The following is a 15,952-nucleotide window of genomic DNA, read 5'->3' as shown; positions in this document are numbered from 1 at the left end:
CCTCATTCCTGTTCAAAATGGTAAAACTTGGACTCAAACGTGGCTCACTGAAAATGAAAGAGTCCGCATTAAAGAACTTCATGTTGCTGGATGGTCTCTGAGACAAATATGACAGGTGGTCTAATAAATTTGTTAAGCACTGTATATTATGGACTATATAAGCAGAGTATTTTATTCATAATTTTGAGTACTTTCAAAAGACAATATGCTACATTATCATGTAAAAGAAAACAAAAGCTTGTTGCAACAACCTAGATAGGTGACATATAAATTAACCAATCATAGTCTAGAGTTTTGGGAACCCGGGGGAGCCAATAAGAATTCAAGGGGCACCCCTGCCCCCTTTCTGGAAATGCCCCTGCTACTGTGTGGTTACATACAACATTAAAGTGTTATAGAAGCAAAAGAGGGGTTGACACATGATTACAGTTTCACCTCTTTTATATCTCTGTTTCTATGCTAGCTTAGCAGAATAGCAGGTTTGCCTCATTGTTCTACCTCCTCAATTTCAAATTACAAAGTCATAGAGGCCATGGTCAGCGATGTCCCATATATATGGTAGACACTTTCTGTCAGGGACTTTTTTCACACTTTTACTGTTGTTATTGGGTGCATTTCAGTTCTTCTTTCTACGCCTTAGATTCATATTCATCTGTTATTTTAGCAATGCTACCTAACTTCCTGACAAAAAGAAAAAAATATGTACACAGTCTTGTACCTTTGTCTTTCTCTCTGTTTTCTAGTGTCATTTTCTCTCTGAATCAAGTGTTTGATAGACATGAGTATTCATGTAGCATGGTGGCTTGGTTACAGGTGTAAAAATATTGATCTAAGGATTTCCTGAAATGTCAGCAGAGGATATAAATGAGGAAAAAGTGGGCAGTCATTTTGCTCTATTGTGAGAAAGTTTGAGCTGTATTTCTTGTATAAAATGTGCTCTACAAATAACTGTGGTTGAAGTGTTATGATTCTTTTGAGCAGGCATGAATACTCAAAACAGCTCATCTAATATGTTTCAAAGAAACTGTATGAAAATGTCTTGATGCAAGACCAGTATCACATCAAAGTCTTCTTTGGGTGTCATACGGTGGCAGTGGTGAGGATGGTTTTCTCAGTGTCATGTCATGGAGCCCTAAGCATTCTGGGAGAAAAGTTATAATTAACTGAGCTGAGATAAAGTTGAGCTTATTGCTTTAACTGCTGATGGCTCACTTAGTGGCAGAGACAGCATTGGCAGGTTAATCAAATAATTATGGAGGAATATCACAAACACACTTTCAGCTGACGTGCTTCTGCTGCAAGAGTTGTGATGGAGGTGAATATCAAATTTGCTAATATAAAGGGTCACAATGTCACAACTTTGCACATTAGTCTAAGTGTGGCTCAGTGATGCTGCTACATTCACAGCCCTTATGTTGGTTTGTCAGTGATTAAAGTGGCAGACTTGACTGTTTCATCATTATCATGGCAATTTCACTTTGGTGTTCAGCCATGATGCATGATGTTAGATTAATATGTAGTCTCATAAAAAATAATAATCTCATAAAAAGTATTGGCAATAATGCATTTAAATCTCTTGAATCCAGGATATTGCTGAAATACCTTTGGCAGATGCAGTTCTTTTTTTGTTTTGTGCCACCACTTAAAAATGTATAACTGCAATGGTGAAAAAAAAAACAAAACAAAACAAAACAAAAAAAAACAAACAACAACAACAACAAAAAAAAAAAAAAACACATATTACTAAACTGGTGGGTTTGTACTTTCAATATTTACAAGGAAATATACCTGTGTGAGAGGATGGAGGTGTTGGTAAATCACCATGTATGGTAATTTATAATCTGGTTTCATCTGTATTATGTTTTAGAATGATTAGGTCTGTCAGCATTAATGCATTAATCTTGATTAATCAAGGTCCACAATTAGTGTGGTTTTTTTTATCACTATCAATCACATGCTTTTTTGTTTGTTTCAGAATACTTGGTTAAGCCACTGCAGCATCTTCCTGCAGTCACTAGTGATGGGAAATGAGGCTCTTTTTAGAGATCTGGGCCATTTGGCTCAGCTCAGCAAGAAGAGCTGGCTTTGTCAGCTCCCAAACAGCTCTTCATTTGGTAACACTTTGGCTTCATTTGACCTGCCAAATTTAGCAATGCCATCACATTTTATTGATATTTGTGCTGGTATTTTATTCCAATTATGATGAAGACATCATTTAATTATTTTTGGAAATACGGCCTTCAGATGAAATCTGCCCACTTGCTGGGGTTAATGACACACCTGATATAAAACGTTCATGTTACACCATCAAGCATGAGTCCTCAATACTTGGTGTGCTTGTGGTAGGATGGAGAAAAGATCACCCCTGCTAATCAATCACATAACACACATATAGACACCCACACACCCACACACACAACATATACATTTAGAAAAAAAATAATTACAATTATAATGATATAAAATGGCTCTCCAACGGGATCCGGATCTTATCATTCACATTAAAGAGCTGGCTCTTTGAACAGGCTCGTTCACAAACGACACATCACTGGCCACCACAGTGATGTAAATTAAGTCCACCACTGCACGTTAAAGTCTCATTTTACTTAAAAGGATATTTCAGAATTTTTGAAGTTGGGTCATATTAGGTACTTGGCTATAGTAGTGGCGTTTAGTGATTTCTGTGAAAGTTGCTCAGGGGGTTATTACAAGCTCAGAGAGATCCAAGGCATAATGGCTACAGATTGGAATGTTTTATCTGCGTAGTTTAACGAGTTGTGTGTAAAAATGGGCCAAGAAAATACATTGGCTCGCCTCATCTCAACAATTACAGCAATTTTATTTTTCTCAGTAAATTTTCAGTTTCAGACTATCTTGCCAGATCAACAAAGGGAGGTTTATCATAAGAAAAAGATGTGCAATAAGCAAACAACAGTCAATCCCTCTAAAACAGCTGAATGACTGGAGTAATTGAGCTCATTAAGTAATTAATCGTTAAGCTTAGAAACAACATGCCAGTGCTTGCAGTTTCAGCAGTTCTGAAAGGTCATACTGTTGTGAGTGCACTATGAAAGTTAAATCTAAAGCTGTATTCATGCAGGACATAAATATTACCCTGGGACTTTATTTGAAATACAGCAGAGGTTGAACTAATCTCACATCTTTAATCTGCCTACTGCGTGTTTGCTGCCATATTTCACTGAACACAGATACATCCAGCATAAATTAGTATATCACCAGTTTATGTTTTATATAGTACTTGTGCTTCTTTTTTCTTACATTTGTTGTTTTTTCTACCGGTTCCTCCCTCCTTTTTGATGGAGAATTTTGGAGGCTTCAGTGGAAATTATTAATGACAACTCTGATTGCCTTCGGGTTACAAATTCAAGAGGTTAATCTAGCTGCTTAGCATGGAGGCCCATCCTATCTGGAGAGAGCACAATCACATCCATCAAGTGAGGAATTTTGAAAGTTAATGAGATCAATGACATGCATGGCAGCATTTGGAAAGAGAGGTTTTATCTTTTAACTGATTCTGTACAAAACATCTTTGTAATAGTATGTTACATACCCATTAAAACAAGGACAGAGATTGTGTTTGAATGCCACTGTTGTGGGTAATTCTTAAAATAAAGCCTATTTATCAATGTAGAACTGTTTGAACTGGTCTTTATCCACATTGGAGCTCAAGTGAGGATATTTTAATCTGCTTATAAAAAGACTGATATACACTATAAGGACAAAAGTATTCAGCCACCATACACTGAAAAGGACTGCAAAGGTATTGCATTCAAATCCATGTACTTTAACAAGTAGTTGTCCCCCTTTTGCAGCTTTTCTCTGAATGCTTTCCACAATTTATTTGGAGTGTGGGAATAAATGCTTAATCATTGTTTAGAGCAGGCACTGGTGCTGGAGATTGCCTGTCTTGCGATCTCCATTCCAGTTCATCCCTAAGGTGCTCGATGGGGTTGAGGTCAGGGCTCTATAATCAAAAATACATCACAAAAAAGGATACACAATTATTCAAAAAGTGACAATCAAATTAAAAAGTAAAGCATATATTCCCTTATATTTAAGAAAACAAGAATAACCTGTCGAATTTAACACTTCTCCTTTTATTTTTATGATCACAACAAAAATACAGTTCGACAAACAATAAATCTTTTTATAGAGCATCTGTCTTCATATATCTTTTATCTTCTCTCCTCAGTTACAGTACATTTATTCAGCAGTTATTTCAGTTTTGCCTACATAAACTCTTAATGAATTCCACTGCAGAATAATTGAAAGGCTGATTTTATTAGTCGTCTGACATTTTGCTGAGACTTCCCATTGAGAGCTGATTTGAACAGCAAACCCAGTGGTTAATTTTGAGCAGGAACAATGAATAAATAAGCAATCTAGGCAATGAATATTCAGGCCATGTTTTTTTAAATATAGGTAGTGTGGCAGGATGACATGGTGGCAGTCACTGATTATGACTTAGTTCATAAATTAATGCGGTTGTCTGCTAATGAATTCAAATTCGAGGAAAGTGATAAAGAAAGTTGGTGCTATATGTATTTTCTTCAAGAAATGGCACTTGTTATCAGATGTGTGAAACTATTGATATATATATTTATCTTGTTCGTGTCTTTTATACTGATTTGATTAATGTGTTTATCTCAATATACTTTTGATTTGAATATTTTGCTGATGATACCCTTATTTATATTTCACATCTCCTAAGGCAAGATGTATCTGTTTCTGTATGGCACTCTTAATCCCACTTGAAGTCCTGTCCAACAGTCTCATAGAACTTGATATTAAATGGCCTATAAAACTCCTGAAGCTGGTCTATGACCTCCTGGTCGATCTGTACATGAGTTCTGCCTTTCGATTTGCCAAGGCAGCGCGGCTGACTGCTGCTCTCTGGCTTTTTCAGACAGGGGAAGCCTTTGGTTCGGTTAAAGTAAAAGTGTTTGTCTGTGATTATTCGCTTCAATCCCAGAAAGTCCTGAACGCGTCCCATTTCCCCTGCCGGATCCGTGATCAGCCTCTCCCCACTCACAAAGTGCATCTGTGACGGGCGGAAGTACTGCAGCCAGTTCTCCAGGTGCAGAATGTACATCCCGATTCGAATGGCATTCCAGGAAGTATCGACAAGTCCCAGACTTCTGTTCTTGAAGGCCAGCTCTTCAAATGTAGGAATGTCTGGCTTCTTGGAGAGAGTCTGTGTGTAGTCAGAGATCGCTCTAGTGACTGGGTTACGCACCACAACAATCAGCTTGGTCTCGTGGGACATGCTGGAGATGCGTCTGGGGGCCTCTCGGGTGACAAAGTAGCTGGGAGTCTTCTCTAATGTGATCTGGCTGTCGAGGGTTCGTGGCATCAGCCCCCTTGGGAGAGAAAAAGGACAAATAAAAAATAATGTATGAGAAAGCAAGACTTCTGCTTTCCTGTCCAGCAGTTCTACATCATCTTTGTTTCTCACAGAGAAAAGTTGAAGGCTTATATCTACTGGTGTCAAATGACAGGTAATGAAACAAGTGAAGCATTAACACAAGCTGTGATAAGTGCTTATTTACTATAAATCACATTCATAAAGATAAAAAAGGACAAATACACAGATTATTTTCTGAAATCCTTCAAAATCTGTATATTGAATAAACAGGCATTTTCAGTTTCCTGATATGTTTCTGATTTTAGTCACTGGAAAAAAAGTTGAATACTCTCTTGAAGAAATACTATTCTCTTCCTAATGGCAGAAATGTCAAAGTAAAAACAATTGATTTCCTCTGAATGACAGTTAAGAAAGGTCAGGTCACTGGTTAATCAGTAACTGTTGCCCGAGTTCTTCACTTCTGCAAGTGTGAGACTCCATGTCAAGCGGAAGAAAGTTCTTGGTCTGATGAGACCAAAATGATGCTTTTTGGCCATCAGACAAGACGCTATGTTTGGTGGACACCAAACACTGCACATCACCATGAACACACCATCCCCACAGTGAAGCACGGTGGTGGCAGCATCAAGCTGTGGGTATGCTTCTAAGCAGCCGGCCCTGAAAGGCTAGTAAAGGTAGAGGGTAAAATGAAAGCAGGAAAATATAGGAAAATCCTGGAGGACAATCTTGTAGAGAACTGGCTTCGGAGAAGATTTATTTTCCAGCAAGACAACGACCCAAAGCATACAATAAAAGCTACACCAAAACTGTTTAAAGACAAGACGGTAAGGAAATTTAATGAATGTTGTTTTAAATGTGTTGGATTTTTCAGCATCTGATGTTGCAAATATTGAAGGAATTTGTGGGACTTTTCTGGAAAAATGTTCTTGATGGTATTTAAGAATTTGTGTGGAAATTTATAGGGTTAAATTGAATGTCAATTCTTGTCCTTTGTGTTGCACCTTCAGAGCAAGAGCAGAATGATTTGGAAAGATAATTTTTTTTTTCTCAATATTATGAAATTTAATATGCGATTACTTTTAAGTTTAAAATCTTTCTGAACAGAACAAACACAATATATGGTAGATCAAGACGAGGCTGAACAATTTTGAAAAAAAAAAATCTAATTGCAATTAATTCGACTCTGCAAATTTGTCATGGATTGTTTACTGAAGGGAAAGATGATTTTATATATTTCTCATTTTTAATAAGACAAATATATAAACAAAAGAAGTCGTTGCTATTTGTGATGCTTGAATGCTTGCATGTGTAGAGTATAATATCTCTTCTGTGTTTTTAAAAATTGCACCAGGAAAATTTCCAATTCAATCTAAATTTAGGTTAATTACCCAGCCCTAGAGCAACAAGATAAAAGACCACCCTAATCCAAACCCTACCTGTCCCACTGACACAATGTCTGACTTATTGAATGAATATACTGTACCAACTGGCTGACATAAAGTCGATACAAATGGTCAAATACAAATGAAGAGATGTACAGTTGTTGTTGTTTACAAGTCAGTTTGGGAACGGCTGTTAAAAGTAACCATATTTTCCCTGTCAAATCACATCTTATACACAGAAACAAAGTTTCTGCATTTGTTTGTAAAGGGTGGTTTTACTGCATTTTAACAGTAGATTAAACCAGGTGTCCTCATATGAGGACATCATGTTTTGTCAAAATCACTTTAAAGATAAGGCCTCGGTTTTATTCCGCCTAGTCTAACTCACCCTAAACAAGCGCGAGAAGTTAAAAATGCATCCTGGTTCCCAGGAGAATGTAAGCATTGGCTCAGGTGATGAATACCTCTGCCACAATTCAGACAATCCTTACTTTTTCTTTATTGTGATTTAATAGAAAAAGCCCCCTACTGAAGTGTCAACTCTATTAATCTTAGACAAATGAGCAGAAATGCAAAATAAAACTGTTTGATGATTAAAAAAAAATAGTATCTGTGTTTCACTTTGTCAGAGCTTTTGACACTGTAGATTTCAGCTCCATTCCACAGTCTGATGATTAAATAACACTTTCTTTATCATGACTGTTTGTAAGCTTCGATTAAAACCTAACCTTTCTTAAAGTTTTCTTCTAAGGTGTGCGTAGGCATAGGTTACCTCTGAAGTCTTGGAAATATTGATCCATTTAGCTTTATTTATGAATCCCGAGTTGTTGGTTTGGGTGCCTCGGGGCCACTAGCGACTATTAATCTTTTATGAGAACAGCACCTTTTCAAGCAAACAGCTTTCCTACACAGTAAAAAAAAAACAAAAAACAAAAAAAAAACAAAACTCTGAGGGTTTTTTTCTTTTCCATGAGGTGCCGAATGTAAACAGATCTTTGCTTGTGTGCTGAGGAAACTGTCTTCGTTATCTGGTCTGTCAGTTCTGCACATTTTCACCATCCTCTGTGAGGAAGATTGTGAAGATGAGATGATCTTGTGCGTGCTGGTTCGAACCTGCAGCTTGTCTTATAATCTGCGAAACTGCTCTGACAGTGTGAACACAAACAGTGAAAGGTCACAGATGGTTCTGCTCAAAATAGTTGCTACATCTGGGTGCTGTTGTATATAGAGCTGCACACGACACAACACATTAATAGATCACAGTGTGAGGGTGCTGTTCATTAGAAGATCATTTAAAGAATTGAGATTTCACTGGAAAGATTTCACTCTCACTGACTTTTGTATTCTGTATCCACACAAAAACAACCGAGTGAACCTTTATGTCTGTCAGAGGAAGTTACAACATGTCCTGGCTTACCTTGAGTTATTGATTTTTACAACTGTTCAGTTTGTTTACTCCCAGTGAGAATCAGCACAAGGAAAACTGCACCACTGCTACAGAGAAATAAATATAACAAAAACTATAACACAAGGGCAAAGTTTCACTTTTCTCTCTGTAGAGGTTGCTTATTGAAGATATCAAGATTTTAACATCTTATTTGGATCCACCCTGTGTTTTTATTGCAGTTGGAACTAAATTGGTCAGGATCTGTCCCTAGAACTGGAGATAATCCATTTTTTATTATTTGGGTATTAGATTAAAATTTGGTAATCACAGATTAACTTTACACTAGACCATAATTTTGCCGACCTCCACAGGCCCCACTTTGGCTGGGGCCTAGAAAGCTCTCCACTTTATGCCCCCTATTTGCAGCCTTGTAAGTCAAGGTTGTTTGGACACCCCTGCTGTAACACCCCTGATTTAATAGATGGAGAAAACAACAATCATGCCATTTTGGAATCTATATGAATTATTTAAGGCATACTAATGGCAGAGGTTGTTCTGGCATTCATGAAAATGCATTGCTAAAACACCTGATGATGAAATCGCTCATAGCAGTCCGTTATCCCTTTGTTGAACTCACCATTACTTCAGGCAGGGAGAAGATATTTCCTTTAATATTAAAGGACTTAGTCTTTTCCCTGATTATAATGATGGTTATATACAGGGGAAAGTTTAATATTAGTGTTTGAAATGTAGACCAACAACTTTAAGACATTTTGTTTTTGTGTATTGGTCTGATGATAATTAGGAACAACCGGCCTGTAAAAGCCAAAAACACTTTAAATCAATAAATTGGCACACATAAATGAGCCAGCGCTGTTACAGCTGATTTTAATAGCAGTAAATACTACTCTAATAGGAAAATTAATGGCAATATGTAAAATGAAGCACAGCGAGGGATTTTTTGATTTTGAGAATCATTCTATCTGCTAACTCAAACACATGGCAGCAGGACTTTTACTTATGAATCTTCCATTTTATATATCTTTCTTTTGGTTATTGAGATAGCAGAGCTCAGACCAGAAGGGGGGCATGTGAGACCTCAGGCAGGTGTCTGAACTTACCAGCAGGATTTTTTTTTTCCCCCATGCCCCCGAAGAAAGTACCAGCACTGAATCCGAAATGAGGAGATAAAGCTGTGGGTCTTTATGGCAAAGGGTAGTGGTGTGCTTTTTACTAAAAAGCTCTTCAGTCCTTGCTTGGTGGTGATTATTTGAGAAATCTACATGATTGTAATTCCAATGGAATTGCCTGGAGGGTAATCACTCTGAAACTTTAGCATCTGTAGAAGCATGCACAGATCAGCGGAGAAAAAAAAAAACTCCCATTAAAATGCACTTTAATGGGAGCAGCCTGCTTTTTGGGAGAGGTACACATGTTAACACACACACCTTGATGAACTGACATTTGAGTGAAGTGCTCTGATTGATTACCACCCTCTCACTCGGAGTCAACACTGAAATCTTTGGGGTAATTTACAGTCCTCTTCCTGATTCTTGATGAAACTTTAAGTCAGGTTGCATTACAGACTCTGCTGTGACATTTTAATCACTCTGGGAAAATGAACTCAGGTGTGGAGGATTTGCTCGATTCTGGAGATGAGACTTGTTCTTGGTCAAATGGGAGAATCGGTTGAAAGGTAATTTGTTTTGGAGGCTTCCACATGTCATTTGATGCTGTAATTGCACACTTCTTGTGAGTAATTTGAGTGAAAAAGCTGGCTAAATTTTACCCCTATTTCCGTATGACTGACAGAAAGACTAACATTATAGTTGTTAATGGGTCTTGTGATACATTTTTCTTAACATCCTTGCAATCCAATATTTTTCTGTGACTGATTAAAAAAGGCCTTGTTAGATTATAAAGATTCGAGAAAGATTGTAAATGTTGAATGTAAATGTAAATTTTTGAATTCCATAGGCTGTAGAAGGAATTGGAAAAAGCCTGTGTGACGGCAGCCATCTGCTTACAATAGGCGGACTCAAAAAGTTTTTGAAATCACTGTCACAACCAAACTTTGGATCAACCTAATGTCAGACAAGAGCCTGTCCAATGAGCTCAACTTCCTGTCAGCTCCTGGTTGACAGATAGGTAGCTTCTGCCTATAAAGCTATCTGTCACTCATATGAGACACGCCAATCAGTGCGCAGTGAGGTTTTCCTAAATATAATCTTAACGATTGTGGTACAACCCCTCCCGTACAGTGAGAGGACATGAAAACATTAGCCAATGAGACATGTTTGGTTTTTTGAACCAGGTTGTAAGCCACTTTATTTCTTGGGTTAAAACATCTTTCAAACACGTGTTCCTGCAGCCAGCCTCAAGTGTACATTCACTGTATTGCAATTTTTTGCACAAGCCAAAGTGTTTGAAAGTGAAGAGCCTACTGGGAGTCAAACAACCACCTCCACCAAGCTGAGCTAAATGATCTGGATCTCTTAAAAGAGAAATGATTACACAAGAGAAAGGAAAAAAATTACAAGAGCAAGCATCTTCTCTTATCTATAGTTGTGGCAGTCACTGGGCTTATTAAGGATCCACGCTGTACTGAAAATCGTCTGTATATTGTAGTTACTCTGGAAAGGCCTGCTGGCTGTCTCGCTGAATGCTTTATCTCTGTTGACTTAGTGGAGGCAGGAGTTCACACTTAGTTCCCTCTGGATGTTGCTATGTCATTATGGAGGAATAAAATACAAACATGATGGTCTTTATCCCTTAGTCCAAAGGAACAGCCATTAAACTCAGATATGCCATCCTCCTGCAGTGTGAGGCCCCACTGGGAGAACATGCTATACTTTTAACTACAGAGGTGGCAAAAAAAGTTTGGCCAACAACACTGACTGTATCATTTTTACCTCTAAAAATGAGCATTTTAGCAATGTTATGATGCATGTTAAGAGAATTAAAGATCCAAAACCTGGAAATTAATCTTTGTAATGATGTGTTTATCTTTCCCTTAGTAAGAGAGCACTGAGAGCAACAAATCTAGTAGGACTTTGACTTCATTCTCTTTTTAAAAGGTCATTAACACACCATTTATCTATAGAGTTAAATTTGATCTTGCTAGATTAATGTTCAGAATGTCATCTATTAAACCTTTGACCTTGTCTGGATAAATCTATGTAAATTAAGAAACTTCACACTTGTACTGCCAGTGAATAAAAAATATACCCAGGGCTGTTCTTCAATTGTGCCTAACTTTGTATTGATACAATTTTAAAGTCCATTGCTGCACTGCTTAATTAGAAGTCACAGATCAACTTTCAACATGGATACCACAGTAAAAAAAAGAGATTCATAACAGTAAAACGCTAAAATATTGTTGTTTGAGTGAAGAAGATGTTTGGGAAGTTTCAGAACTGTGTGATTAGTCCTAAGAAAATTATGGATGTGACGGATCTTTATCCAGCAGTGCTCTAGGTATCTTTTTGTGCTTCAGTGGATCTCACTACAACCAGTGGTGCACATATTTATGCGGTGGCGCACTCAACAGCCACTTTATTAGATACACCTGTTAAATTGCTTATTAACACAAATAGTTAATCAGCAAATCACATGGTAGCAACCCAATGCATTCAGGCATGTAGACGTGGTCAAGACGACTTGATGAAGTTTAAACCGAGCATCAGAATGGGGAAGACTGGTACCAGGCTGACTGGCCTGACTATTTCAGAAACTGCTGATCTGCTGGGATTTTCACGCACACCCATCTCTAGGGTTTACAGAGAATGGTCTAAATAGGGAAAAATATCCAGTGAGCAAGTTTTGTGGACGAAGATGCATTTTTTATGATAGATGTCAGAGGAGAATGGGCACACTGGCATAAACATCATGAAAGCATGGGTCCATCCTGCCTTGCATTAATGGTTCAGGCTGGTGGTGGTGTAATGGTGTGGGGATATTTTCTTGGCACACTTAGGGCCTCTTAGTACAAATTGAGCATCATTTAAACACCACTGCCTACCTGAGCAGGATAATGCACCATGAGTGAAATCCATACATTTTAGATACAGAATATATAAAAAAAGAATGTTTAAAGCTTTATATTGTTGGGCTTCCATGCCTGTGTATGACACTAAGCATATCAAAAGGAAAAATTGCTGCATCACCTACAGCCCATGCCTGAAAGCTAAAAGACAAGCAGTGACACAGCAGTCTATTCGGTTCCAGACCAGTGAGTCTTTTTAAACAACTTCGACTTTGTAAAGAACTGCGCAGGTCCATCAGAGATGCAGACCATGGAAACAGGTAAAGGTCAGCTCTGGATCATCTCATCGTGAACAATCAATGAACTCTGAATTTATTACTGTCATTTCACTGAGGTTTGAACTTAGTTCGGATGACATCCCTGCAAATGTTTGCAAAACCAAAATTACCATGCAGAAAGGCAGCACATGAGGAATGCAAGTCATTTACACAGAAGGAAACAAACAAAAACTGTGAATTTATCTTCACTGCTGAATGCACTCCAATTCATCACGGTGTATTAGGCTACTAATACAGTAAACACTTTAATGAGTTGGACGATTTCAGGTTGATCTGACTGGGATTTAACTTTGAAACCATAAATCACAATGTTTCTGCAGGGGCGCAGAGATTTAGATAAGGGTCTTTACCTTCCTATGGACAACAAATATTTGCCATTAAAAGGCCTAATAATGAACCCCTCCCATTAACAAACATGCAGACCCACAGGGTGAGCGTGGAGACGCCTGAATCAAAGGATCCATTACATGCTGTGTTTGTGTGGTCTCTGGAGTGATTTAATAACAAAACAGTCACACAGTAAATGAGGAAAAGCCTCTACAGCTCTGGTAGCCTGTGTTATCATAGTGAGCAGCATGTAGAGAAACCATAATCACAGTCCAATTAAAAAAACAAAAACAAAACTGAAGTAATGCAGAGCTGAAATAGATCCAACACATAACCATTCAAAAGTAGCTGTAGCTAAATGCTATGTCTTCAGACAACACAAAAGATACTAATGTGGCAAATTCAACAGTAAAATTCAACCAAGTATTCTGATTGGCTGATATCATTATTTTGCATATGACGTCCTACAGCCTGTCCGCTCGGCCCTGCCTTGGCAGCAAAAGGGACATGTTATAACTGGATGACAGTGCTAAATAAATACTCTTGTCCACAGATTCCCCACAGTTGAGTAGTGCTCATTTTGCCATCTTAGGGTGTTTTCACACCTAATCGTGCAGGACAGGGTTCCTGTTTTTCTTACATTGTATATATTTGGTTTGGTTGGTTCTGGTTTCAAATAGTGGTTACTGCAAATGGACTAACAGACTTTACATGACAAACACATAGGCCTCCATGGGTTGCGTGTCTCTATAGTCTGAAAAGTTTCCCTATTTGTATGTGTTTTTTTTTTCCAATTGGCCCTCCCTAGATGCAGCTCAAGTTGTTTTGGTGTTGGATTTCCTTTTCCTGGTTCTCATACTGTAATTTCCTGTTTGTTGATATGGCAGTCAGAACCTTTCAATAATGCTTTTACACAGGGCATGAGCCGGACTGTGGTTCAGTTTGGGCCTGACTGAGACCAACTCTTTTAGTTGGACTGTCATTTAGGTTTATATCAAACCACAAAGTCTGAAATTCCAACCCAAATAACATAGCTGTGAAAGCACCCGTAGAAAGCTTGAATTATTATTAGATTCCTGCAAATTGTTGTATAAAGTCTACAATGGCAAGTCTTATTGCAATACTAGCACTGACTGTCCTAATGCTACTGCCAGCAAACATTGTTTAAACAGTTTAAAACGTGACCCTGTTTTTTTTTTTTTTTTTTACTGTTAATTACATTAAAATAAATACTTTACTCTATCACAGTAAAGACCAGTGTTAATATCCACAAGCACAGCATTAGCAGCATTTAGACCCATTAGAGTGGAGATAAAAACCTTTAAAGGGCAGATATGTCAAGCAGACCAGGATCATGTTGACAGCAAGAAGAGGAGAGGGACAAGAGAAATAACAAAACAACAAATGAAAGACACATTCATTGTAGATGTGGCCATAAACCTGTCTCATAATATGCATCACTCACCATAGCAAGGATTTCTGAATGTCAGCAACTGATTTTGTCATGGTAAATCTGGCTGGTACCCTGAATCACAAAAAAGATTTGTATTTAACCTGCTGAATGAAAAAATAAATGCTCTTCAAACTAATAAACTGTTTTATAACTTAAAAAAAAAAGCAAGGATGCAAGACAAGTTTGGGTTGATTTGTTGAGGCAAAACTCTGGTCATTTTCTTAAGCTTTTGTCTTTTATGATTTCGGTTGTTGAACAGTTCTAACATCCAACTCAATGCTAAGATGTTGTCCAGAAACTATAACAGCTGTAATTCTGTTGTATACTGGAGGCTGTGATACTGGCTATTCTAAAGACCGAAGCAGACATTTATCACCACATTTCCATTTGATTTCTTGACTAATCTGGACTAATTTATTGTTGTCTCAGAACAACTACAGTAACAGTTGCATTGAGGGAATTGTGGACAGGCCAGGGAAACATATTTTTGATAGAAAAGCCTGAAAAAGTGATTTTTGCATAATATGTCTTTTAAAGAATTAGCAGAGAATCACCACCTGTTGCTGAAACTAAGAAGCAAAACACAATCAAGCACAAGCTCTGTGTCCTAATGTGTGCTGTCACATTTTATTTTTAGAATTTGCTACCATTTAAACATGTACTGTGGGTTGCATGTTGCCCCCAGGCCATAGTTTGGACATCCCTTCTTCTCCCTCCTTATAAAGCAGTACAGTTAATGCAGATGATACATATGATCTGTTTAGCTTTTTTCAGTGCAGCAAATTCATTTCTCTAACTTGATTTAATATCGTGTATTTTAAGAATCCCCTGCCAAGTATGATTTTAGGGTTTGCAAACCTTTCTCTATATTTTTAGAAACTAACTTTGGGAAATTCTTCAAACCATTTGTCCTCAAATGTCCTGAAAAACCAAAATCAAGTGCACAGACTTCCTCCCTACTGTCGAAACCCATTAACAGTTTGTATTACTCAGGAAAAATGTTCTTATGCTCCATGATTCTCATAACATCTGTGCCACTACCCTTCCTAAAAATGGCATCTTCCTCTAGCTTTCTGAAAATGACGGCACAGCTCCAGTCTGCGGCGGAGAGGCTGCTCCATTATTAAAGTATCACTCACTTAGATTACAGCTGCTTTGACATGTGATCATTAATCACCTGAAACAGAGACCCGCTGCCTTGAAAGTCGATTAAGAGTTAACAAAGAGAAGTCCAGGGAGGTACAGCAATCCTGCAGCCGGTTCAGCCAGGTGAGGAAAAGAAAAGAATCATTGGATCTTTTTTCTATTTTAATCAAAGACAAATTGGTTTAAAGTCACAAACCAGCTGAGCCTAATGTCTGGATGTTAAAAGAGCTGTTTTGACATGAGACCTGCCCTCAGTCACATAGAATCAAAACAGATTCAAAGCAGGACAATAAAGTCCTGCAATGGTGGGAAAAAAATTAGCATAATGTCTTTGACCTTGAACCAAACCCCATTTAATCGCTGTCATTTCAACACTAGGCTCGTGTATCTTTGAAATAACAATTATTCATGGTTTGGCGTGCAGAGAGAAATGACTGACACTTGCTCTCCTTGAACAATAACGCGTTGAATTGAGCTGAGCCACGAGCTGTCACATTAACATGTGGCGCCGGAAAGTATCCACGGACACTTAAATGAAACACTCAGAC

The 15,952-nt window shown here is 37.9% G+C and overlaps 1 protein-coding gene across 1 annotated transcript in view; it reads right to left on the bottom strand.

Moving 5' to 3' along the window:
• Positions 1–4,762: 4,762 nt before the first annotated feature.
• The window catches only part of hs3st2 (heparan sulfate (glucosamine) 3-O-sulfotransferase 2), a 32,581-nt gene continuing 21,391 nt past the window's right edge, over positions 4,763–15,952 (bottom strand). Inside the window, exon 2 of the mRNA XM_041778172.1 lies at positions 4,763–5,381. Coding sequence (XP_041634106.1) covers positions 4,763–5,381 — 619 coding nt within the window. The remainder of the gene's footprint in view (positions 5,382–15,952) is intronic.

The sequence above is a fragment of the Cheilinus undulatus genome, linkage group 21, assembly GCF_018320785.1.
Source record: "Cheilinus undulatus linkage group 21, ASM1832078v1, whole genome shotgun sequence".
Lineage (NCBI taxonomy): Eukaryota > Metazoa > Chordata > Actinopteri > Labriformes > Labridae > Cheilinus > Cheilinus undulatus.
This window is presented reverse-complemented; position numbering and strand designations above follow the sequence as displayed.